Source organism: Phocoena sinus, chromosome 8 (genome assembly GCF_008692025.1).
Source record: "Phocoena sinus isolate mPhoSin1 chromosome 8, mPhoSin1.pri, whole genome shotgun sequence".
NCBI lineage: Eukaryota > Metazoa > Chordata > Mammalia > Artiodactyla > Phocoenidae > Phocoena > Phocoena sinus.
In genome coordinates, this window is record NC_045770.1 from 58335138 (window position 1) to 58359731 (window position 24594).

The 24594-nt window shown below is 40.3% G+C and overlaps 1 protein-coding gene across 5 annotated transcripts in view; it reads right to left on the reverse strand.

Moving 5' to 3' along the window:
• Positions 1–24594, reverse strand: part of PAAF1 (proteasomal ATPase associated factor 1) — a 62772-nt gene that overhangs the window by 7043 nt on the left and 31135 nt on the right. For 2 of the 5 annotated variants that reach the window (XM_032639545.1, XM_032639547.1), the window contains 4 exons: positions 24293–24408; positions 22449–22531; positions 16350–16432; positions 14487–14944 (listed from right to left, as the gene is read on the reverse strand). In XM_032639545.1, the coding sequence (XP_032495436.1) occupies positions 14867–14944; positions 16350–16432; positions 22449–22531; positions 24293–24408 (360 nt within the window). In that variant the 3' untranslated portion in view covers positions 14487–14866. Of the gene's footprint in view, positions 1–6290; positions 6390–14486; positions 14945–16349; positions 16433–22448; positions 22532–24109; positions 24166–24292; positions 24409–24594 lie in introns of those variants that run through there. The other 3 variants (XR_004351036.1, XR_004351037.1, XM_032639546.1) reach the window with 3 other exon arrangements.

A 24594-nucleotide genomic window follows, 5' to 3' on the forward strand; every position in this document is an offset into this window, starting at 1 on the left:
CAGTGGGCCCCCACTCTCCCCTTCCTCTGTGTAAAAGGAGCCCAAATTTGTACTGAGGAAGATGGTTTTTTGAGACACTAGTCTGCCATCTTCTCGGTCTGCTGGCTTTCCAATTAAAGTTGTTATTCCTGCCCCAACAACTGGTCTCCCCATTTATTGGCCTGTCGTGTGGTGAGCAGAGCGAGCTTGGGCTCCATAACACTGCCCAGAGTTAATGCAAGCTGTTTATCCTGGCACACAGGTGCTCAGTGATCTGCTCCCTCCTGTCTGCTCTCACTTCTCACACTTCACCCGCTCGTCAGAATTTACTACAGCACTTGCAGATGCCCAGCTAACCATTCTCTCCCATTCACCTATGCTGCCACCTCTACCCAGACCCTTCCCACCAAACCCACCACCAACCCTTGCTTGGCCCAGCTAACTCCTACTCATTCTTTTTTTTCTTATGAAATAGTTTACATGCAAGAAAGAGCAGCATTAGAACATTTGTTATTGAAGGACTGCTGCCCCTGTGTGCCCCTCCCTACCTGTTTATTATTCTCTTGTGTTTCTTAAATGGTATCATTTATGCAAACAGTATGTTTGTGCATGTGTGTGTGTGTGTGTGTGTGTGTGTGTGTGTGTGTGTGAGACTTGTCTTCACAGAGGTTGTATCGTATTCTATGCTGATCCTGAACATTTGGGCATGTGTGTCAACTCCGCAAGGTAATATCAGTTTTCTGATGTGGTGATTCTAATTTACAATGGCAAAATAGCGGTGTGTGAGAGTTCCTTTTTGATCCACATTCTCACCAATTCTTGTTGTCAAATTTTTAAATGGTTGCCAATATAGGTGTGAAATAGCATCCCACTGTGGATTTTAATTTGCATTTCTTGGTGGAGGTCTTTTCATTTTTATTTGCAATTATTTTTCCTCATTGTGAAATGCCTATTTACATCTTTTGTCCATTTTTCTATTGGGCTATTCTTTTTTTACAAATTGATTTGTGACTCTTTATGTTTCTTTGTTGATAATATAAAATACAAACCCCTTCCATCTTGGAGCTTGTCTTTTTACCATTTTTTTAAATGGGGTCAAATTTATTAATCTGTTCCTTTTTGGTTATCTTTTTGTGTCTAGTTTAAGAAATATTCCCTATACAAGGTCATAAAGATCTTCATCTACATATTCTTCCAAAAGTCCATTTTACTTTAAAACCTTTAATCCACCTAGAACTTATTTTTCTGTTTATGGTGCCAGGTAGGTGTTGTGTTTTTCTTTTAGACATCCCACTATCCCAGAACCATTTATTCAACAGTCCATTTTTTCCCCACAAATCTGTATGACTGCTGTGTTATATACAAATGTTACATATATGCATGGGTTTGTATCTGGATTATTGTTCCACTGGTCGATCCCTGGGCCAGGAGTATCTTCTCTAAGTACTTAGCTTCTAACTCCTCTCAAATGGAAACGTATTCTTAAGAAAGGATCAAATATCAGTCATACAGGGAAAAGAAGGGTGCTACATTTTAAACCTCATCTCTAATTGTGGATGGAAAATCTTGATAGTTCCCTGATGGCACTTCAGATACTAATGACTGAGATATTTAAGAACTTCCCTGGGTCCTCTGAAGCCACACTATTACAGAGGAGGGCCTGCCTTAAAGTAGATCTTTCATATTACTTGAGGCAAAAGATCTATTTTAGGTATATTTAGGTATATCTGGAAGTGGTAAAACACACTTTTGGAGTTGGGCCAAAGGACAGAGAAATCAATTAAAAAGCTAAGAAGTAAAGTGTAGGTTTTGGGTGAGTTGACTGGTCAAAGTGACCCTACCTTTTATTTTTTTATACATCCGGTTATTAGTTATCCATTTTATACACATCAGTGTATGCATGTCAATCCCAGTCTCCCAATTCATCACACCACCACCACCACCGCCCTGCCACTTTCCCCCCTTGGTGTCCATACATTTTGTTCTCTACATCTGTGTCTCTATTTCTGCCCTGTAAACTGGTTCACCATTTTTCTACATTACACATATATGCGATATTTTTCTCTTTCTGACTTACTTCACTGTAAGACTGTATGACAGTCTCTAGATCCATCCACGTCTCTACAAATGACCCAATTTCGTTCCTTTTTATGGCTGAGTAATATTCCATTGTATATATGTACCACATCTTCTTTATCCATTCCAGAGTGACCATATCTTGATGTTGCTGTATTCGCATGCCATTTGTGTGACCTGAAGCAAGTTTACTTAATGGCCCCAAGTCTAAGTTTCCTTGAATAAATGGGATTATTAACATGAACTCCACCACAGGGTTGGTGTGAAAATATTAAATAAAACTATACAAAAGCACGCATCACATAGAAGATGCTCCCTCAGCATTGAAGCAGTAGACTCAGAGCCAAATCCTATCTGTTAGCTACTAGTTTTATGACCTTAAAACAGTTATTTCTTAGCTATAACTGCCTAGTTATAAAGTGAAAATATGGAATTACTCTTTATATTTTTTTGCATTTTTGAGCTTTCTTATGTATTTAATTTGCATTTTTATTTAATTACTTAAATTGAACATTTTTTCTTGTGTATTGGCCATTTGTTTTACTCTCTCTTTTTTTTTTTTTAGCCACACAGCTTGCAGGATCTTACTTCCCCAACCAGGGATCGAACCCGGGCCCCCCACAGTGAAAGTGCCATATCCTAACCACTGGACTGCCAGAGAATTACCTGTTTTACTCTTATTGCCAGAAAAAAGTGTTAAAAATTAAACTCAGAGAGTTGGGAGAAGGCCTTGCTTAGTCTGGGACTGGCTGAGGTGAATGGAGAGGAAGGAGGTGACTCTATCTGAGGGACACCAGGTGTGCAAAGGCCATAGTAAAAGGGGAGGAGATGGCCTGTATGACCTGTGTGGCTGGAAGATTGGTTACTCACAGAGGTATTGAGCAAATAAGTGAATATACTAAGAATTATGAGAGTGAAGCGTCTCATTGTTGGAGAAAGGAGGTAAATACGTAAAAGGTGGAGCTGGACTGGAATTGGTGACATCAGTGTGAATGCATGATTTTTAATATATATATAGAATGATGGATGCAGAAAGAGAGATGTGTATATGTACTACCTACTGATAGGGCCAAGAAGCAATAATACCCCACTAGTAAAGAGCATTTTATTGCCCAGGTTTTGGTTTCTGAATACTATTCTCCACTAAAAGGAACCAGGGCTATTTAGACAAATAACTGATTCCAGGGCTGGGACTGGAAAGTATAAGTTGAGGCTTGAATATCTTGTTGTACCAGAGAATATGGAAGTGCTCAAAGAATGATGGAAACACATCAAAAGGACACAGGATCCAGCTTGAAGGAGCTCCCATTGACCCAAATGGAACACTCTAAATAGCAAAATAAATAATAGTAATAACGGATTATAATCCATAGAATAAAAGATGAAACCATGAGTAATCGATAATAATATATCTGACGAATGAATGAGTGAATGAATGTATAAATGAGGGAGAAGGGAAAGTTCTTCCTTACAGTAGAATGCTGATTATAAATGTAAAAAGAATAATGGAATTAGAAAATCACCATTTGGCAATTATCATAGGAATAACTGATTCAGACAGAAATTATTAAAGAATGCTAAAACTAGTTCATACAAGATTGATGAGGAATAGGATATTTATATACTCTCAAAGTAGCTCCCCCCAAAATACTTATTAACTTTGCTGTGGAGAAACCTGGTAGATACCATTTTAACTGAGTTAACATGGGCTGACTAAAATAAAAAGGATGGACAAAAACAAGCATTGGCAAGGACATGGAGAAAGCAGCACACTTATACATTGCTGGTGGGAATGTAAAATGGTGCAGCCACTTTGGAAAATAGTTGGCAGTCTCTCAAAACATTAAACATAGAGTTACCATATGACCAAGCAGTTCCACTGTTAAGTATATACCCAATAGAACTAAAAATATATGTTCACAAAAAAACCTGTACACGAATGTTCACAGCAGCATTATCCATAATAGCTAAAAAGTGAAAACAATCTAAATGTCTATCATCTGATGAATGGATTAAAAAACTGTAGTATATCCATACAATGGTGTATTAGGGTTCTCCAGGGAAACAGAGACAATAAGATGTGTGTGCGTGTGTGTGTGTGTGTGTGTGTGTGTTGTGTGTGTGAGTGTGTAGAGATTTATTTTAAGGAATTGGCTCATGCAATTATGGAGACTTGAAGAGTCCGAAATCTGCAGGGTAGGCCTGTGGTACAGCAGGAGACCCAGGGAACAGTTGCAGTTTGAGTCTAAAGGCAATCCTTTGGTAGAATTCCTTCTTGCTTGGGGGAGGTCAGTCTTTCTCTATTAAGGCCTTCAACTGATTGGATGAGGCCTTACATTATAGAAGGTAATCTGCTTTACTCAAAGTCCACTGATTTAAATGTCAGTGTCATCCAAAAAACACAGAAACATCCAGAATGTTTGACCAAATATCTGGGCAATATGGCTCAGTCACACTGACAAATAAATTTTTTTTTACATAAATTTATTTATATTTATTTTTGGCTGCATTGGGTCTTCGTTGCTGCACGTGGGCTTTCCCTAGTTTCAGCGACTGGGGGCTACTCTTGTTTGCGGTACGCTGGCTTCTCATTGCAGTGTCTTCCCCTGCTGTGGAGCACGGGCTCTAGGCACGCGAGCTTCAGTAGTTGTGGCACACAGGCTCAGTAGTTGTGGCTTGCGGGCTCTAGAGCGCAGGCTCAGTAATTGTGGCACACGGGCTTAGTTGCTCTGCGGCATGTGGGATCCTCCTAGACCAGGGCTCGAACCCGTGTTCCCTGCATTGGCAGGCGGATTCTGAACCACTGAGCCACCAGGGAAGCCCGACAAATAAAATTAACCGTCACAAGTGGGCTATTACTTGACAACAAAAAAGAATGACGTACTGATGCATGCTACAACATGGATGAACCTTGAAAACTTTATGCTAAGTGAAAGAAGCCAGACACAAAAGGCCACATATGATTCCATTTATATAAAACATCCAGAATAGGCAAATCCACAGAGACAGAGAGTCATCTGATTAGTGGTTGCCAGGGCTGGGGCATGGGGAGTGACTGTTGAAGTATATGGGGTTTCTTTCTGGGGTGATGAAATGGTCTGGCATTGGTGGTGATGGCTGCACGACCTTGTGAATATACTAAAAACCACCAAATTGCATACTTTAAAAGGGTGAATTTTATGGTTTGTGAATTATATCTCAAAAAACAAAACAAAAGGTTAACATCACCAGTAATGAGACAAATCGACATTGTGTGGCTCCCAATACCATGCTCTTAGGATGGAGAATCACATCGGGAGTATTCTTGCCCAAATACATAACCTAAATCTAATCATGAGGAAACATCAGACAAACCCAAAGTGGCCTACATTTCAAAAATATCAGGGTTATAAAAGGAAATACTGAGGAAGTACTCCAGACAGAAGGCAAATAAATGCAACGTATGATCCTGGATTAGACCCTGGACCACAAAGGAAAGAGTGATTATAAAGGACATTGTTGGGACAACCAGCAAAACTTGAATGGGGCTGGCAAACTGGATGATAGTATAGTATCAATGCAGGTTTCCTTGTTTTGACAGATGTACTGTGGTTATGCAGGAGTGTCCTTGATTTCAGCAAATGCATACTGAAGTATTTAAAGGTAAGAGGACATAAAATTTGTGTATTACTCACAAGTGATTCAGAAAAACTATATACAGCATATATAACCTGTGTAAAAAATATATCTATATATATATAAAGAGGGAGAGAGAGGATGACAAAGCAAACATAAGAAGTTAACAACAGGGAGATCTGGGTGGGAATATACTGGAATCCTCTGAACTATTCTTACAGCTTTTCTGCAAGTTTGAAATTATTTCAAAATAAAAAGTAAATTAGAAAAATATATAAAATATATCCACAAAGAGACTTGTTCAAGAAAAATAAACCTTTGCTTTGCAACGCTATTGTGAGGACTGTGCCTGGCACACAGTATATGCTCAATAGCTGCTGCCACTGCCAACTTCTCAGGACTGAGAAATAGAGGCATTTCTCACAAGAAGTCACAAGGGGGCATCTGAAAGCCAAGAAACAAGGTCTAGCACAGAGCTTCCCTGGGCCTGCAGTGCTGCAGATGGGGGTTGTCAACCCTTCCTTACCCAGAATGCATTCCTCAACCCAAAAGGAAAAAAAAGCTTTGTCTGCTGCAAACTGGGGATTATTCCATTCACAGTAGATAAGGCTTTGGGGTACCTGAGAGCTAGCCTCTGCTCCTTCTGTTTGGGTCTGGACTTCAGGACAGCTGTCAAGGGTTACTGCATCTATCACAATCAGGATGTCAACTCTGGAGACCTGTGAAAAGGGGCTTGTAAATATGATGGCAATGGAGAAGAACGAGTCCTGGAATGGGAACTCAGAGACATACTTGTGTGAACTTAGCTATATTCTTCCTCATCCTTTTTTGTTAGTCTGACTTCTTAGAGGTTCCACCTGGACTTCCTAGGACTCAATGTTTCTGAGCTCTGGAATATGTCTGTTTGGGTCTACCTGACCCTATCACAAATCACTCCTTGAATGAAATTGCTCCAGTCCCAGAGGTCTTGTGACCACATGGTATAGTGGAAGGAGCATGGGCCTTGGAGACAGACTGAGCAAGGTCCAAATCAAGGCTCTGGTACTTAATTCCTTGAGTCTCAGTTTTTAATTTAGTTGTGGAGAGCGGGGGCTACTCTTCATTGTGGCGCACAGGCTTCTCACTGCGGTGGCTTCTCTTGTTGCGGAGCACGGGCTCTAGGCACGCAGCCTTCAGTAGTTGTGGCACACGGGCTCAGCAGTGTGGCCCGCAGGCTCTAGAGTGCAGGTTCAGTAGTTGTGGTGCATAGGCTTCGTTGCTCCGCAGCATGTGGGATCTTCCCAGACCAGGGCTCGAACCCGTGTCCCCTGCATTGGCAGGTGGATTCTTAACCACTGTGCCACCAGGAAAGTCCTTCTTTATCCTTTAGACAGGAATAATACCATTTCCTTTTTAAGAGTGCTATGAGGATTAAATATTTACATACAGTACCTAGAACAGAGTAGATACCCAGTAGATACTCAATGAATTATACTATTTTATTTTCGATTTGGTTTAGGCAAAAGCAACCGGAAGGAAAATATGGGATTTAAAGTTAAGATAAACTGTGTTCAAGTTCCTACTCTCTATGACCCTTGGCAAATCACTAGATCTCGTTGAGTCTCACCACTAGCATTATTTTTTTGTGGCTGCACTGTGTGGCTTAGAGGATCTCAGTTCCCTGACCAGGGACTGAACCTGGGCCACAGCACCAAAGGCCCGGAATCCCAACACTAGGCCACCAGGGAACTCCCTACCACCAGCCTTTAAGAACTCTGTAAACCATAATATTACCCCAGCTAGGAATTACCTTCTTCTTTTAAATAAATCCTGATCTTAGCCTACATGGCCCAGCACAAGGGTTGCTTTTCTCTAATAATGTAATTGATATGGTATTCATATTCTGGAAATGAATGACCATGCCGCACAGCATGCGGGATCTTAATTCCCCGACCAGGGATTGAACCCATGCCCCCTGCAGTGGAAGTGCAGTCTTGACTACTGGACCACGAGGGAAGTCCAAACTTTGGAAATTATTAAAAAGAATGAGGAATTGAGCTCTGCCCACCAGAGCAACAGCCAGCTCTACCCACCACCAGTCCCTCCCACCAGGAAACTGGCACAAGCCTCTCAGATAGTCTAATCCACCAGAGGGCAGACAGCAGAAGCAAGAAGAACTACAATCCTGCAGCCTGTGGAACAAAAACCACATTCACAGAAAGACAGACAAAATGAAAAGGCAGAGGGCTATGTACCACATGAAGGAACAAGATAAAACCCCAGAAAAACAACTAAATGAAGTGGAGACAGGCAACCTTCCAGAAAAAGAATTCAGAATAATGATAGTGAAGATGAGTGAAGATGATCCAGGACCTTGGAAAAAGGATGGAGGCAAAGGTCGAGAAGATGCAAGAAATGTTTAACAAATACCTAGAAGAATTAAAGAACAAACAAACAGAGATGACCAATACAATAACTGAAATGAAAACTACACCAGAAGGAATCAATAGCAGAATAACTGAGGCAGAAGAACAGATAAGTGACCTGGAAGACAGAAGGGTGGAATTCATTGCTGCAGAACAGAATAAAGAAAACAGAATGAAAAGAAACGAAGACAGCCTAAGAGACCTATGGGACAACATTAAACGCAACAACATTCGCATTACAGGGGTCCCAGAAGGAGAAGAGAGAGAGAAAGGACCCGAGAAAATATTTGAAGAGATTATAGTCGAAAACTTCCCTAACATGGGAAAGGAAATAGCCACCCAAGTCCAGGAAGCGCAGCGAGTCCCATACAGCATAAACCCAAGGAGAAACACGCCAAGACTCGTAGTAATCAAACTGGCAAAAATTAAAGACAAAGAAAAATTATTGAAAGCAGCCAGGGAAAAACAACAAATAACATACAAGGGAACTCCCATAAGGTCAACAGCTGATTCCTCAGCAGAAACTCTACAAGCCAGAAGGGAGCGGAATGATACACTTAAAGTGATGAAAGGGAAGAACCTACAACCACGATTACTCTACCCCACAAGGATCTCATTCAGATTCGATGGAGAAATCAAAAGCTTTACAGACAAGCAAAAGCTAAGAGAATTCAGCACCACCAAACCAGCTCTACAACAAATGCTAAAGGAACTTCTCTAAATGGGAAACACAAGAGAAGAAAAGGACCTACAAAAACAAACCCAAAGCAATTAATAAAATGGTCACAGGAACATACATATCGATAATTACCTTAAACGTGAATGGTTTAAATGCTCCAACCAAAAGACACAGGCTTGCTGAATGGATACAAAAATAAGACGCATATATATGCTGTCTACAAGAGACCCACTTCAGACCTAGGGACACATACAGACTGAAAGTGAGGAGATAGAAAAAGATATTCCATGCAAATGGAAATCAAAAGAAAGCTGGAGTAGCAATACTCACATCAGATAAGATAGACTTTAAAATAAAGAATATTACAAGAGACAAGGAAGGACACTACATAATGATCAAGGGATCAATCCAAGAAGAGGATATAACAATTATAAATATATATGAACCCAACATAGGAGCACCTCAATACATAAGGCAACTGCTAACAGCTATAAAAGAGGAAATCGACAGTAACACAATAATAGTGGGGACTTTAACACCACACTTACACCAATGGACAGATCATCCAAAAAGTAAATAAATAAGGAAACAGAAGCTTTAAATGACACAATAGACCAGATAGATTTAATTGATATTTATAGGACATTCCATCCTACAACAGCAGATTACACTTTCTTCTCAAGTGCACACAGAACATTCTCCAGGATAGATCACATCTTGGGTCACAAATGAAGCCTCAGTAAATTTAAGAAAATTGAAATCATATCAAGCATCTTTTCTGACCACAAAGCTATGAGATTACAAATGAATTACAGGGAAAAAAACGTAAAAAACACAAACACATGGAGGCTAAACAATATGTTACTAAATAACCAGGAGTTCACTGAAGAAATCAAAGAGGAAATCAAAAAACACCTAAAGACAAATGACAATGAAACCACAATGATCCAAAACCTGTGGGATGCAGCAAAAGTAGTTCTAAGAGGGAAGTTTATAGCTATACAAGCCTACCTCAAGAAATAAGAAAAATCTCAAATAAACAATCTAACCTTACACCTAAAGGAACTAGAGAAAGAAGAACAAACAAAACCCAAAGTTAGCACAAGGAAAGAAATCATAAAAATCAGAGCAGAAATAAATGCAACAGAAACAAAGAAAACAATAGCAAAGATCAATAAAGCTAAAAGCTGGTTCTTTGAAAAGACAAACAAAATTGATAAACCATTAGCCTGACTCATGAAGAAAAAGAGGGAGAGGACTCCAATCAATAAAATCAGAAATGAAAAAGGAGAAGTTACAACAGACATCGCAGAAATATAAAGCATCCTAAGAGACTACTACAACCAACTCTATGCCAATAAAATGGACAACCTGGAAGAAGTGGACAAATTCTTAGAAAGGTATAAACTTCCAAGAGTGAACCAGGAAGAAATAGAAAATATGAACAGATCAATCACAAGTAATGAAATTGAAACTGTGATTAGAAATCTTTCAACAAACAAAAGTCCAGGACCAGATGGCTTCACAGGTGAATTCTATCAAACATTTAGAGAAGAGCTAACACCCATCAGTCTCAAACTACCAAAAATTGCAGAGAAAGCAACACTCCCAAACTCATTCTATGAGGCCACCATCACCCTGATACCAAAACCAGACAAAGATAGTAGAAAAAAAGAAAATTACAGACCAATATCACTGATGAATATAGATGCAAAAATCCTCAACAAAATACGAGCAAACAGAATCCAACAACACATTAAAAGGATCATACACCATGATCAAGTGGGGTTTATCCCAGGGATGCAAGGACTCTTCAATATACGAAAATCAATCAATGTGATACACCGTATTAACAAATCGAAGAATAAAAACCATATGATCATCTCAATAGATGCAGAAAAAGCTTTTGACAAAATTCAACACCGATTTAGGATAAAAACTCTCCAGAAAGTGGGCATAGAGGGAACCTACCTCAACATAATAAAGGCCATATATGACAAACCCACAGCAAACATCATTCTCAATGGTGAAAAACTTAAAGCATTTCCTCTAAGATCAGGAACAAGACAACGATGTCCACTCTCACCACTATTATTCAACATACTTTTGGAAGTCCTAGCCACGGCAATCAGAGAAGAAAAAGAAATAAAAGGAATACAAATTGGAAAAGAAGAAGTAAAACTGTCACTGTTTGCAGATGACATGATACTATACACAGAGAATCCTAAAGATGCCAACAGAAAACTACTAGAGCTAATCAACAAATTGGTAAAGTTGCAGGATACAAAATGAATGCACAGAAATCTCTTGCATTCCTATATACTAATGATGAAAACTCTGAAGGAGAAATTAGGGAAACATTCCCATTTACCACTGCAACAAAAAGAATAAAATATCTAGGAATAAACCTACCTAGGGAGACAAAAGACCTGTATGCAGAAAACTATAAGACACTGATGAAAGAAATTAAAGATGATACCAACAGATGGAGAGATATACCATGTTCTTGGATTGGAAGAATCAATATTGTGAAAATGACTATACTACCCAAAGCAATCTACAGATTCAATGCAATCCCTATCAAATTACCAATGGCATTTTTTACAGAACCAGAACAAAAAGTCTTAAAATTTGTATGGAGACACAAAAGACCTCGAATAGCCAAAGCATTCTTTTTTTTTTTTTTTTTGTTTTTGTTTTTGCGGTACACGGGCCTCTCACTGTTGTGGCCTCTCCCGTTGCGGAGCACAGGCACCGGACGCACAGGCTCAGCGGCCATGGCTCACGGGCCCAACCGCTCCGCGGCACGTGGGATCCTCCCAGACCGGGGCACGAACCCGCGTCCCCTGCATCGGCAGGCGGACTCCCAACCACTGCGCCACCAGGGAAGCCCCAGCCAAAGCATTCTTGAGGGAAAAAAGCAGAGCTGGAGGAATCAGACTCCCTGACTTCAGACTATACTACAAAGCTACAGTAATCAAGACAATATGGTACTGGCACAAAACCAGAAATATAGATCAATGGAACAAGATAGAAAGCCCAGAGATAAACCCATGCACCTATGGTCAACTAATCTGTGACAAAGGAGGCAAGGATATACAATGGAGAAAAGACAGTCTCTTCAATAACTGTTGGGAAAACTGGACAGCTACATGTAAAAGAATGAAATTAGAACACTCTCTAACACCATACACAAAAATAAACTCAAAATGGATTTGAGACCTAAATGTAAGACTGGACACTATAAAACTCTTAGAGGAAAACATAGGAAGAACACTCTTTGACATAAAACACAGCAAGATCTTTTTTGATCCACCTCCTAGAGTAATGGAAATAAAAACAAAAGTAAACAAATGGCACTTAATGAAACTTCAAGGCTTTTTTTTTTTTTTTTTTTTTTTTTTTTTTGGTACACGGGCCTCTCGCTGTTGTGGCCTCTCCTGTTGTGGAGCACAGGCTCCGGACGCGCAGGCTCAGCGGCCATGGCTCATGGGCCTAGCCGCTCCGTGACATGTGGGATCTTCCCAGATCGGGGCACAAACCTGTGTCCTCTGCGTTGGCAGGCGGACTCCCAACCACTGCGCTACCAGGGAAGCCCAACTTCAAGGCTTTTGCACAGCAAAGGAAACCATAAACAAGATGAAAAGACAACCCTCAGAATGGGAGAAAATATTTGCAAACAAATCAATGGACAAAGGATTAATCTCCAAAATATATAAACAGCTCATGCACGTCAATATTAAAAAAACAAACAACCCAATCCAAAAATGGGAAGACCTATATAGACATTTCTCCAAAGAAGACATACAGATGGCCAAGAAGCACATGAAAAGCTGCTCAACATCACTAATTATTAGAGAAATGCAAATCAAAACTACAATGAGGTATCACCTCACACCAGTTAGAATGGGCATCAGCAGAGAATCTACAAACGACAAATGCTGGAGAGGGTGCAGAGAAAAGTGAACCCTCTTGCACTGTTGGTGGGAATATAAATTGATACAGCCACTATGGAGAACAGTATGGAGGTTCCTTAACAAACTAAAAATAGAATTACCATATGATCCAGCAATCCCACTACTGGGCATATACCCAGAGAAAACCATAATTCAAAAATACACATGCACCCAATGTTCATTGCAGCACTATTTAGAATAGCCAGGTCCTGGAAGCAACCTAAAGGCCCACTAACAGACAAATGGATAAAGAAGATGTGGTACATATATATAATGGAATATTACTCAGCCATAAAAAGCAACGAAGTTGGGTCATATGTTGAGACGTGGATGGATTTAGAGACTGCCATACAGAGTGAAGTAAGTCAGAAAGAGAAAAACAAATACCGTATATTAACGCATATACGTGGAACCTGGAAAAATGGTTTCTGCCCGGTTTGCAGGGCAGAAATTGAGACACAGATGTAGAGAACAAACATATGGACACCAAGGGGGGAAAGTGGTGGGGGGTGGGCGTGGTGGTCTGCTGAATTGGGCGATTGGGATTGACATGTATTCACTGATGTGTATAAAATTGATGACTAATAAGAACCTGCTGTATAAAAAAATAAATAAAATAAAATTCAAAATGAAAAAGAATGAGGAAGGTCTGGACTTCCCTGGTGGTGCAGTGGTTTAGAATCCGCCTGCCAATTTAGGGCACACGGGTTCGAGCCCTGGTCCGGGAAGATCCCACATGCCACGGAGCAACTAAGCCCATGTGCCAGAAGTATGGAGCCTGTGCTCTAGAGCCCGTGTTCCACAACTACCGAAGCCCACGTGCCTAGAGCCTGTGCTCTGCAATAAGAGAAGCCACTGCAATGAGAAGTACACACACCGCAGTGAAGAGTAGCCCCCGCTCGCCACAACTAGAGAGAGCCCATGCACAGCGGCAAGGACTCAGCGCAGCCAAAAATAAATAAATAAAAAAAATTGAGGAACGTCTAAATGTACTAAGATGGAAAGAACTCAGAGATATTAAGTGAAAATAAACCATGGAATACATACATTATGATTCCATTTTTATGTTTAAGGAAAAAAAAGAGGTGACCATGTTGTATCCTTGCTTAAAACCCTTCTGTGGTTCCCCATAGCCAATCAAGTGAAGTTCAAGCTCCTTACCTGGCATTCAAGGCCGTTCACTATTTGGACCCTGTCAACCTCTCCAGCCTCATCTCCTATAGACCGGCCTGGCCATCCCTTGAGCCCTGAGTTCCACCTATGACGAAATTGCCCTTCACCATTTTTTTCTCTAGGTCTCAAGAATCAGAATCACCTGGGAGTCTTGTTAAAATACTGATTGTGGGCCCCATCCATAGAATTTCTGATTTAAGTCTGAAAGGGTCGGGGGGGCGGTGGTTTCCAAGAATTTCTATTTCTAACAAGTTCCCAGGTGATCGGATACAGCTGTTATGTGGTCCAAAGGGACCACACTTTGACAGCCGCTGCCTTTACAATTATATGATTCAACTTCATCACCTGTATTAAGGTTGACCAATCATATCAGTTTGCCTGGGACAGAAGGCATGTAGCAGAAAACCCCTCAGTCCGAGGAAAACTGGGAAGGTTGGTTACCCTACCTGTCTAAGAATCTTTCCCAGGTTGCGTATGGGATATTTACTGCTACTGTCAAGTAGTCCTACCCTACAGCCAGGATAACAGGAAGTGCCTGAGAAGGGAATCCCATCACCAGTGACTGACATTTTGCTAGAGCAGTATTTAACAAAGATTCTCAAATTCAGACTCCTCCAAACATATTTTCTTTATTTCCTCCAGAGAACAGGCTTCAGTCCTCCGGTCCTTGTAAACATTTAACACAATCAGTGTGACAAACTATAAGCATCCATATCCTTGTCCTATGTTGCTGGGGTGAGTTTAAGGGAGAAGTTGGGACAAATGCAGCGAGCAAATGTGAGCTTCTTACTCACTTCAAAGTGGGTCCTGTCATGGAATGATAGCTCCACATGGGCCAATGCAGCTGACTTTTTGTTTCTTCCAAAGGGTACCCAATACAATAAAGGGCACCCATGGTCCTTCCATGGTCCTTGATGATGTTTCTGCTCACTGCTGGTCAGAGTCAATCTTTTTCATTAACTGGGACTCCTCTTCCCAAGGGGTCAGAGGTCAGAGAGCTGATAGCGTCGCACAAGACCATCTCGACAACACGTGTAGATCTGCTTCTCCCATGTGGCTACCTGAAACACAAGAGTTCATAGCTCAAAGGAAGCCTGGGATTCTTCCATTTCAAAAAAATAGAGCCTTGTCATTGACCCCTACTAGTACAAATGAGTCTGAGAAGCTTTATTGACTCCAAAGACAAGACTTACATCCATGATATATATAAAAAAAAAATAGCTGGCCAGAATCAAGGGGGCTCATGACTACAGAACAGAGAAACTAAGTGGCCAAGTGGAGAACAAACCCACTAGCATTGTGCATGGTTTAGCGCAGACAGTGTGTACTGGGGGAGCAGATGGTCCATAGAAAGGCCTGGGTATCCTTGAACCTCATAAAATTATATGCAAAGGAGTTCTCAAAATGTGCCTTTTTTTTTTTCTGAGGAGGATTTCATCAAATTCTCAAAGTAGTCTGAGACTCAAAGAAGGCTAAGCACCACTAATTTAATGGAAATGGCATGATTTCTGGAGTTAGCTTAATCACAGGTTTGCTAATATGTAGCTGCATGACCCAGAGCAACTTTCTCAACCCCTCTGGGCCCATTTCTTCATTTGTAAAATGAAAATGATACTTTAATTCACAAGACAGAACAATATGCAGGAATTTTAAAAAATGAAATGTATCTATTATATATTTATTTGTCTGGAAAGAGCTCCAAAATGTCATGTAAAATAACCCAAGTCATAGAGCAATACATATAGAATGATCCCAATTATGTACAAAGTAAAGACAAAACTATATTATTTACATAAATACACAAAGATGTAAGTGCAAATTCTCCAAAAACAGTCTTAAAAGATACATGTCAAACTATTAATGCTAGTTACTTCAGGAAAGAGTGGAACCAAAAAAGTCTTAAAGCAGACTTTGAAGTCTGTACCAGTCTGTATTGTTTGAATTTTTATAAGTATGCATTAATTATAAAATTTTTTTTAATTATAAGAAAAAATAGGAATAATAATATTATATCTCAAGGGATGATAACAACTATTAAATAAGATAATATATGTAAAAACATCTAGAACAATGTCTGGTCAACAAATATTCTTTCCCCTTTCATTTCTCTCTTTTCACTCTAACCAAATCAGTCTTGAACTTAAATAATAATAATAACAACAACAATAGTAATAATAGCTAATGTTTACAGAATATTTAAAATATACAAAGAAATTTCATATGCATTATCTCACTGTTATCCTCATTTTACAGACAAATTGACAGACTGAGGAGGTAAAGTGATTTTTTAAGTTTCCAGAGCCAGTAAGTGATGAAGTCACTTCTGACTCAAAATTATTTCTTCCTATCCCACCCCTTAGTATTGTATTACCCCTAATAACCACAAAGTATCTGGATTCAGTCCCCTCAAAAGCCCTAGGTCCCAGGTGAGAATCACCCAGGCCTGGTCTCCTCTCAGGTCTGTACCTTGTACACAGGGTCACAGTCAGCCCCAGTGAGCTCAATGACATAGTCTAAGTCTTGCTGGACAATGAAACAGCTTCCATCACCTAAAAGGCAGAAAAAAAACTTAAGATAACTGAAGAGAAAGCTGCATGCAAAGTTAAAAAAAAACCAAACCCCTCAACATTTTAGTTTATTTCTGTACGTCACTAGCCTAAAGAAGATTGTCCTAAGACACAGAATGGTAGACAGGACTCATTATGTGGGCCAAATATGAGGACCTACAGTGACTGCCTAAAATGCTGGCCTTGAGAGGATCTGAAGGCCAAGTGCAAGCTCAGAGTTGTCTTTGATTAGCAATAACTGCTAAGGGCACAGAGCAAGCAACTGTAGGCTTATACATATATTTGCAAACTTATCCTAGACAATGATTTTTAACAGGGAATTTGCCTGTATAAATGTTTTCTTTAAGAAAACTATGTTCCCAGGACTTCCCTGGTGGCTCAGTGATTAAGAAACCGCCTGCCAATGCAAGGGACACGGGTTTGAGCCCTGGCCCGCAAAGATCCCACACGCTGTGGAGCAACTAAGCCCACACGCCACAACTACTGAGCCTGCGCTCTAGAGCCCACAAGCCACAGTTACTGAGCCCGCATGCCATAACTACTGAAGCCTGTGTGCCTAGAGCCCGTGCTTTGCAACAAGAGAAGCCACTGCAATGAGAAGCCCGTGCACCGCAACAAAGAGTAGGCCCCGCTCGCCACAACTAGAGAAAGCCCACGCAGAGCAACAAAGACCCAACACAGCCATACATACATACATACATACATACATAAATAAATAAATATATATATAAAACAACTATGCTCCCAAATTATTCTTCAATCTATAAACTTGACCACATAAATCAGGCAAAGGAGAAAAGTTATACCAAGAAAATAAAAGTATATCTAATTTTTAAACTTAATTTTCTCAGAAGAGTATGCTCAAATGAAACTTGGAATGATCTATAAACTGCTGAATGGGTGACATTTTTGTTCCTGTTTTATTTAATATAAAAGTAGCACGTGCTCACTGAAGAAAACTTTAAAAATAAAGAAACAGGGACATCCCTGGTGGTCCAGTGGTTAAGACTCCACACTCCCAATGCAGGGGGCACAGGTTCAATACCTGTTTGGGGAACTAATATCCCATATGCTGAACGGTGCAGCCAAAAAGAAAAAAAATTAAAAATAGAAGTAAAGAAACAGAAGCAAAAAAATCACCTATATCTACCACTAAATATAATTACTGTTCACATTTTAATGTATTTTTCCAACCTTTTCTGTGTAAATTTTTATTTTACATGGTTGAGAGCATACTGCATAAAAGAATATCTTTATGCATAAGGTTTTTTTCTATATTAAGCTTATGACTTTGTATAGAACCCTGGAAAAGAATCAAAAGATATTAATTAACCATTTGAAATTTTTGGAAATCTGAAAAACTGCTTTCCAAATTACCTGTTAATCAATTTTAATTTATCTGTTAATCTATACTGCAACCAGCAGCATACAGGAGGAATTTATCATTTCTTGCATTATTATTATTAAAAATAATCTTTTCCAAAAAAGGATTCATATATATTTTAGAGATACATATAGAAATATTGACAGGGGAGATAAGAAAGTCTGATTACCATAGCTCTTATTCTGCACTCAGGTTTCTATACACAAATCTACTTGATAAGCCCCAGCTCTATTCCCATTCCCTCTAGGAAGCCATTTCTAACCACCCCATATAGTAAACCCTTCCTCCCATCAACCTCTTGTAACGCTGATTATTCCTTTGATACTTCCACATATCTTTCCCTATAGCATAATTCTACTTTTTGTGAGTGTGTGCTTTTTCACTGGATCATGATGAGAAGAAACACTTTTTAGGAGGGCTTATAGGGCAAGGGGTAGTTACAGGAGTAAGAAGAAACTGTCACTTATAGAATGTCTACTTTATGTCGAGTACCTATTTTATCTCTAAGTAAACTGAGACTTAGAAAAGTGAAGTGGTTTACAAAGGTCATAGGACTATTAGATTAAACCATATACAACCGCCATTTTTATAAATCAAAAATGGCCATATAGGGCTTCCCTGGTGGTGCAGTGGTTGACAGTCCGCCTGCCGATGCAGAGGACACGGGTTCGTGCCCCGGTCCGGGAGGATCCCACATGCTGCCGAGTGGCTGGGCCCATGAGCCATGGCCGTTGAGCCTGCGCTCCACAACGGGAGAGGCCACAACAGTGAGAGGCCCACATACCGCAAAAAAAAAAAAAAAAAGGCCATATATTAGGAATTTCATAGAGCTGAATCTAATAGTAAGTGATGGAGTGAGGATATAAATTCATTGATTAGGTTGTCAGTTTGCATCCAAAATCTATGCTTTTTCTATATCATGCAACTGCCCAATAAAATAAAGGCTAAGTAGGAGATCAGGGCTAGAGCTATGGATTCCAATCATTAACAGCTAACACCATGAGAACAGTTGGTCCTTGAGGAAGCATGGAGAAGAAAAGGTAGAAGGACAAAGGCTGAACTCAGGAAGTATCTCTGGTTTAGGGACGGCAACAATACTAGGAAGGGCAAAAGGATTCAACGTCAACAAAAAATTAAGAGAACCTACAGTAAACCATGAATCATGCTAGGCACAATACCAGGGAAATCAGGGAAAGGAGCAGTAACTGGAGAAAGAGAATGATCAGGAGATTAATTAGTATCACCAAAGTCAAAAGACCTCATAGTTTTCAGAAAGAAATAACGTAACAGAATCCATTACCACTAAGAATCATGAAAGATGAAATATATGTACTCACTCATTCAACAAACATTTGCTGAGATTCTTCAGTCCTGTGCAAGAGCTGGGGTTACAGAGACGAAGAAGACGTGCCACCTGTCCTCAAGGAAGCTTAGGGACTAGTGGACAAGAGAGGACTGTACACATAAAAGGCCACTGGATCTAGCAAGGGGCTCATGATTGGTGGCCTTCAAGAGGGCAGTTTGAACAGAAGGATGGGGATGCAGGGCACACTGCAGAGATTTCAAGGGAAGAGTGTGGTATGGCAGCAAAAGGAATAAAATAAAATAGGATCATGAGTGCTGGCAGCAGCATCAAGGGAAGCTGTCACAAGCTTATGCCAGCTGTATTCTTTTTTTTTTTTTTTTTTTTTTTTTTTGGCGGTACACAGGCCTCTCACTGTTGTGGCCTCTCCCGTTGCGGAGCACAGGCTCTGGACGCACAGGCTCAGCGGCCATGGCTCACGGGCCCAGCCGCTCCGCGGCATGTGGGATCTTCCCAGACCGGGGCATGAACCCGTGTCCCCTGCATCGGCAGGCGGACTCTCAACCACTGTGCCACCAGGGAAGCCCTGTATTCTTTTTAAGGTTTTATATAGAGTACCACTGCATCACTAACTGATGCCCAGACATGTGGGAGAAAGAGATCGAGAGAGGGGGAGCACAGACAGCTAGAAAACTTAGGTGTACAGATTCCTGATTACTTTTTTTTTTTAACATCTTTATTGGAGTATAATTGTTTTACAATGTTTTACAATTGTTTTACAATAGTTTCTGCTTTATAACAAACTGAATCAGTTATACATATACATATGTTCCCATATCTCTTCCTGATTACTCTTTGCTATGGTCTGGACATCAAAGGGCTAGGGAAATAAGGCACCAGTTTTGATAGGGATGAAAGGGACCTATATCAGAGAGATGACTATGGAAATCTGGATACTGTCGGTTGCCTATTGTTTTCAATGTCTGTGAGCCTGTTTCTGTTTTGTATATAGATTCATTTGTATTATTTTTTAGATTTCACATATGAGTGATGTCATATATTTGTCTTTCTCTGACTTACTTCACTTAGTATAATATTCTCTAGGTCCATCCATGTTGCTGCAAATGGCAATATTTCATTCTTCTTAATGACTGAGCAATATTCCATTGTACATATATACACACCAAATCTTCTTAAGCCAATCGTCTGTTGATGGGCACTTGGGTTGTTTCTACGTCTTGGCTATTGTAAATAGTGCTGCTATGAACACTGGGGTGCATGTATCTTTTTGAACTAGAGTTTTTGTCTTTTCTAGATACATCCCCAGGAGTGGGATTGCTGGCTAATACAGCAACTCTATTTTCAGTTGGTTTCTTTTTCGGTATGCGGGCCTCGCACTGTTGTGGCCTCTCCCGTTGCGGAGCATAGGCTCTGGACGCGCAGGCTCAGTGGCCACAGCTCACGGGCCTATCCGTTCCGCGGCATGTGGGATTTTCCCAGACCGGGGCACGAACCCGTGTCCCCTGCATCGGCAGGCGGACTCTCAACCACTGCGCCACCAGGAAAGCCCTATTTTCAGTTTTTTAAGGAACCTCCATACTGTTCTCCATAGTGGCTGTACCAATTTACATTCCCACCAACAGTGTAGGAGGGTTCCCTTTTCTCCACACCCTCTCCAGCATTTATTATTTGTAGACTTTCTGATGATGGCCATTCTGACTGGTGTGAGGTGATACCTCACTGTGGGTTTGATCTGCATCTCTCTGATAATTAGTGATGCGGAGCATCTTTCCATGTGCCTGTAGGCCATCTGTAGGTCTTCTTTGGAGAAATGTCTATTTAGGTCTTCTGGGCACGTCATATATTATATAATTCTGGCCAATGACACAGGAGAGTAAGTCTGCTGGGCTGCTCCTGAGGAAATGTTCCTCATTCTTAAAAAGGGTAACAATTTGTATGTTATGGGAAGATAAGACTTGCAGCAGCTATCCTGCGCTGTAACCTGAGGGAAAAAGTCAGCATGCTAGGGAGGAGAGTGCCAAAAGATGAAGCAAAGCTGGGTTCTTGATATTATTTCTTTTTTCCTTGTTAAAACTTTTATTCATTTTTAAAATTTAAAATATTAAAAAAATATTTTTAGAATCATTTTACATTTACAGAAAAGTTACAAAGATAGTTCAAAAAGTTCTCATATGCCCCTCGGCCAGTTTTAATTTATAATTTTTTGGATTTCACCAGTCTTTAACGTCCTGGATGCAATCCAGGATACCATACTGAGTTAACTTTTCTTAGTCTCTCTGTTGACTTTGTTTTCAAATCACTAAATTAATCTAATGTGGAGCCATCACAAACCCGAATGTCTTCTTAAGTGAAGTAGTACATTTTCCTAATTACTGAAGCCATTTTCAGTTGGGTGTTCTGTTACTAACAGCCAAAAACATCCTAACTGATACACCAAAATACTCACATAAGGTGGTCCCTTCAGGCCTATAGACCAGTCCTCCTCACCTACACATTCCTATGAGGATTCAGTGTCCCTTAATGGACACCTTCTTCCATGTATTTTCCCCAACCCCACTCCCAAACTCCATTCTAAATATTTTGTACTGGTTACACCAAGGTACTCACTTTACCCAGACTATGCATGTAAAACATCAAACACAGTACCTACTGCATGCTAGGCACCTAATAAATGATAGATCCCTCCTTTCTGCCCCGCTTCACTTATTTATGACTTTGTACACACTATAGCCTTGGCCTTCAATGTGCATCATCTTTACATCTCCAGTTGGTAAAATATTTATTGGATTACACATCACCCAGTCCATGAAGACATCCCAGCAGCATTCCTACCACTCGAGATAGCTGTTCCCCATGTTCCCATATAGTCTTCTGCTGCAGTACTTATCAAATGGTATTCAATCACATGTCCACATGTCTGTCTGTCTTACTAACTGTGAGCTCCTTTAGAGCAGAGACTGTAACTGATTCGTTATTGAATTCTCAATGATTTGCAATAAGGGCCAGTACGTTTACTCTGACAATGTTTATTGAGCACCAACTACATAGTGGGCACTGAAGTAAATGCTGGGGATAACACAATGAATAAAGCGCAGTCATTACTCTCAAGGAGCTCAAATTGGAGGGGGCAGAGACAATTACAAGTAGGGTATTAAACACTATATAAAAAGTACAGTACGACAAAGAATCGTGTAGGACTATGAGCCTAGCCCTGCCACAGACCAGGAACTTAAACCTATGTTTAGTTGAACTATATAAAATCACCTCCCTCAACTGGCCCCTGGACCCACCTTGACTAGCAATGAATCCGTCTCTGAAACTCAGCAGGGACATAACTGGTGCTCCTGATCTGTGGATGACTTGTACTGGAGCCCTAGGATTCAGAATAAATGGGGCAATTTTACAATTTTTTTTCCTTCAGAAGCAATGTTTGACTATATTCAACATACAGCACTAACTGCATAACAGCACAAAGGACAAATGTGGACAGAAATTAAACATTCATATGGTTTCTTTCCTGGCAAAATCCTTGAATGGTAGATCAAGGTAGTCTGTTCAAAACCACCTTGGAGTGAATCTAAACATGTTATTGAGCTGTATTAACTAAGTCACCACTGATATTTCCAGTTTTTAGGGGACGCCTGACAAGGGTTTAAGATAACAATGTTAACAATATGTTAATCGTTTTACTTATAGACAGAATTAAGACAATTGTGAAATATTAAAATTGTCAGGACTCTGTAAAATGAAAAAGGAAGGTGAGAATCAATTACATATATGTGACTTTATAACAATAATCAGGTTCCCTATCTCCATGGAGGCAAAAACAAGTACAAAACGAAAATAAATTATGGAAGAAAAGGTATAAGCTAGTCATTCTTCAGCTGAAATTTTTTCACTGCTCTTGGAATAAAGTCCAAACTCCTTGGGAGGGTATGTAAGTTCTTTCTAAGCAAATTCCTGTTTTCCTGTCTGGCATCACTTCTCATCATTGCTCCATCGGCAGGGTACATACTTGTCGTATTAAACTACACAGAGGTCCCTTAAAGTGCCATACTTTTTTTTTTTTTTCGGTACGCGGGCCTCTCACTGTTGTGGCCTCTCCCGTTGCGGAGCACAGACTCCGGACGCGCAGGCTCAGCGGCCATGGCTCACGGGCCCAGCCGCTCCGCGGCACGTGGGATCTTCCCGGACTGCGGCATGAACCTGTGTCCCCTGCATCGGCAGGCGGACTCTCAACCACTGCACCACCAGGGAAGCCCAAAGTGCCATACTTTTACATGCCTTCATGCTTCTCTATATGCTATTCTACCTAAGGCAGGTCCTTCTCTTCTTTACTTGGTAACTTTCTACTAGACCAGATCCAATTAAAGCCTCATTTCCTTGGAGAAGTAGTCTCACCTTCTTCCCTCTCCTTCTCGATGGTTCCTCAAATTCTTGTGTATAGCCTTGTCAGACCACTGATCACACTGTGTCATAACAGTCTTTTACTTGTTCATCTTTACTATTAGACTCCAAATGCCTCAAAGGCAGAGTTTTTATTTTTTACTCCTGTTTTTCACTGCCCTGCACAAAGCCCAATGCCTACAGAAGCCATTCAATAAATATCAGTTGAACAAAGGAAGGAAACAGAAGGAGGAAGGGACAGAATTGTAGAAACTATTAAATCCTGGGACAAATAGGTTGTGGATTCCCTTTGGATATCTTTAAGACCACGATAAAGCCTATTTTAGATAGGTTATGATCACAGCCAAATAAAGAATCAGAGCTGGCTTACCTGAACTAAAAATGATCAATCTTAGGCCAACCCAGATCTAATACCATGAAGAAAATTACTAAGCTCCTTAAAATGAAAAGTTTTACACAATTATTGTAAGTGAAATGTTAGTTCATTATTTAAGCTTAATTTCCAAAGCAATCATGACAATCATGACAGTATGAATCAAATTACCTTTTAATGTGATTCCAGGAATAATAAGAACAATCAGACAATTCACACTGGAAAACCTTTATAAACGGAAAAACATACTCTTGATTCAATAGCCATTTGTATGCCAGACTAAATCACTGTGAAAGCCAATAAAAATTTCCACTCTGCAGAAGACCTGCATCATGCAAACAAATGGGGACTCACCTTGGACTCCTCACATCCAGCTGATAAATGTTTCCATCCTGTGTCCCAGCCAACAGCAAGAAGCCAGAAAGAAAACTACAGCAGTTGAAGGCATCTGAGCCAATAAAGAGGAACACCTGGAACAAGTAGGAGACAAAGATGCAGGTTTCATACGATTTCCCCTTAACACATTGACTCATGGGATCCTTGAAACTAAAAAGTCTCCTTTACCCTCTTTCCAGCACAACCCTCCATTTGACAAACACTTGCAATTCACACATTTAAGTTTTGCTTCAAGGCACTTGTGACAACCTTTTGAAGGG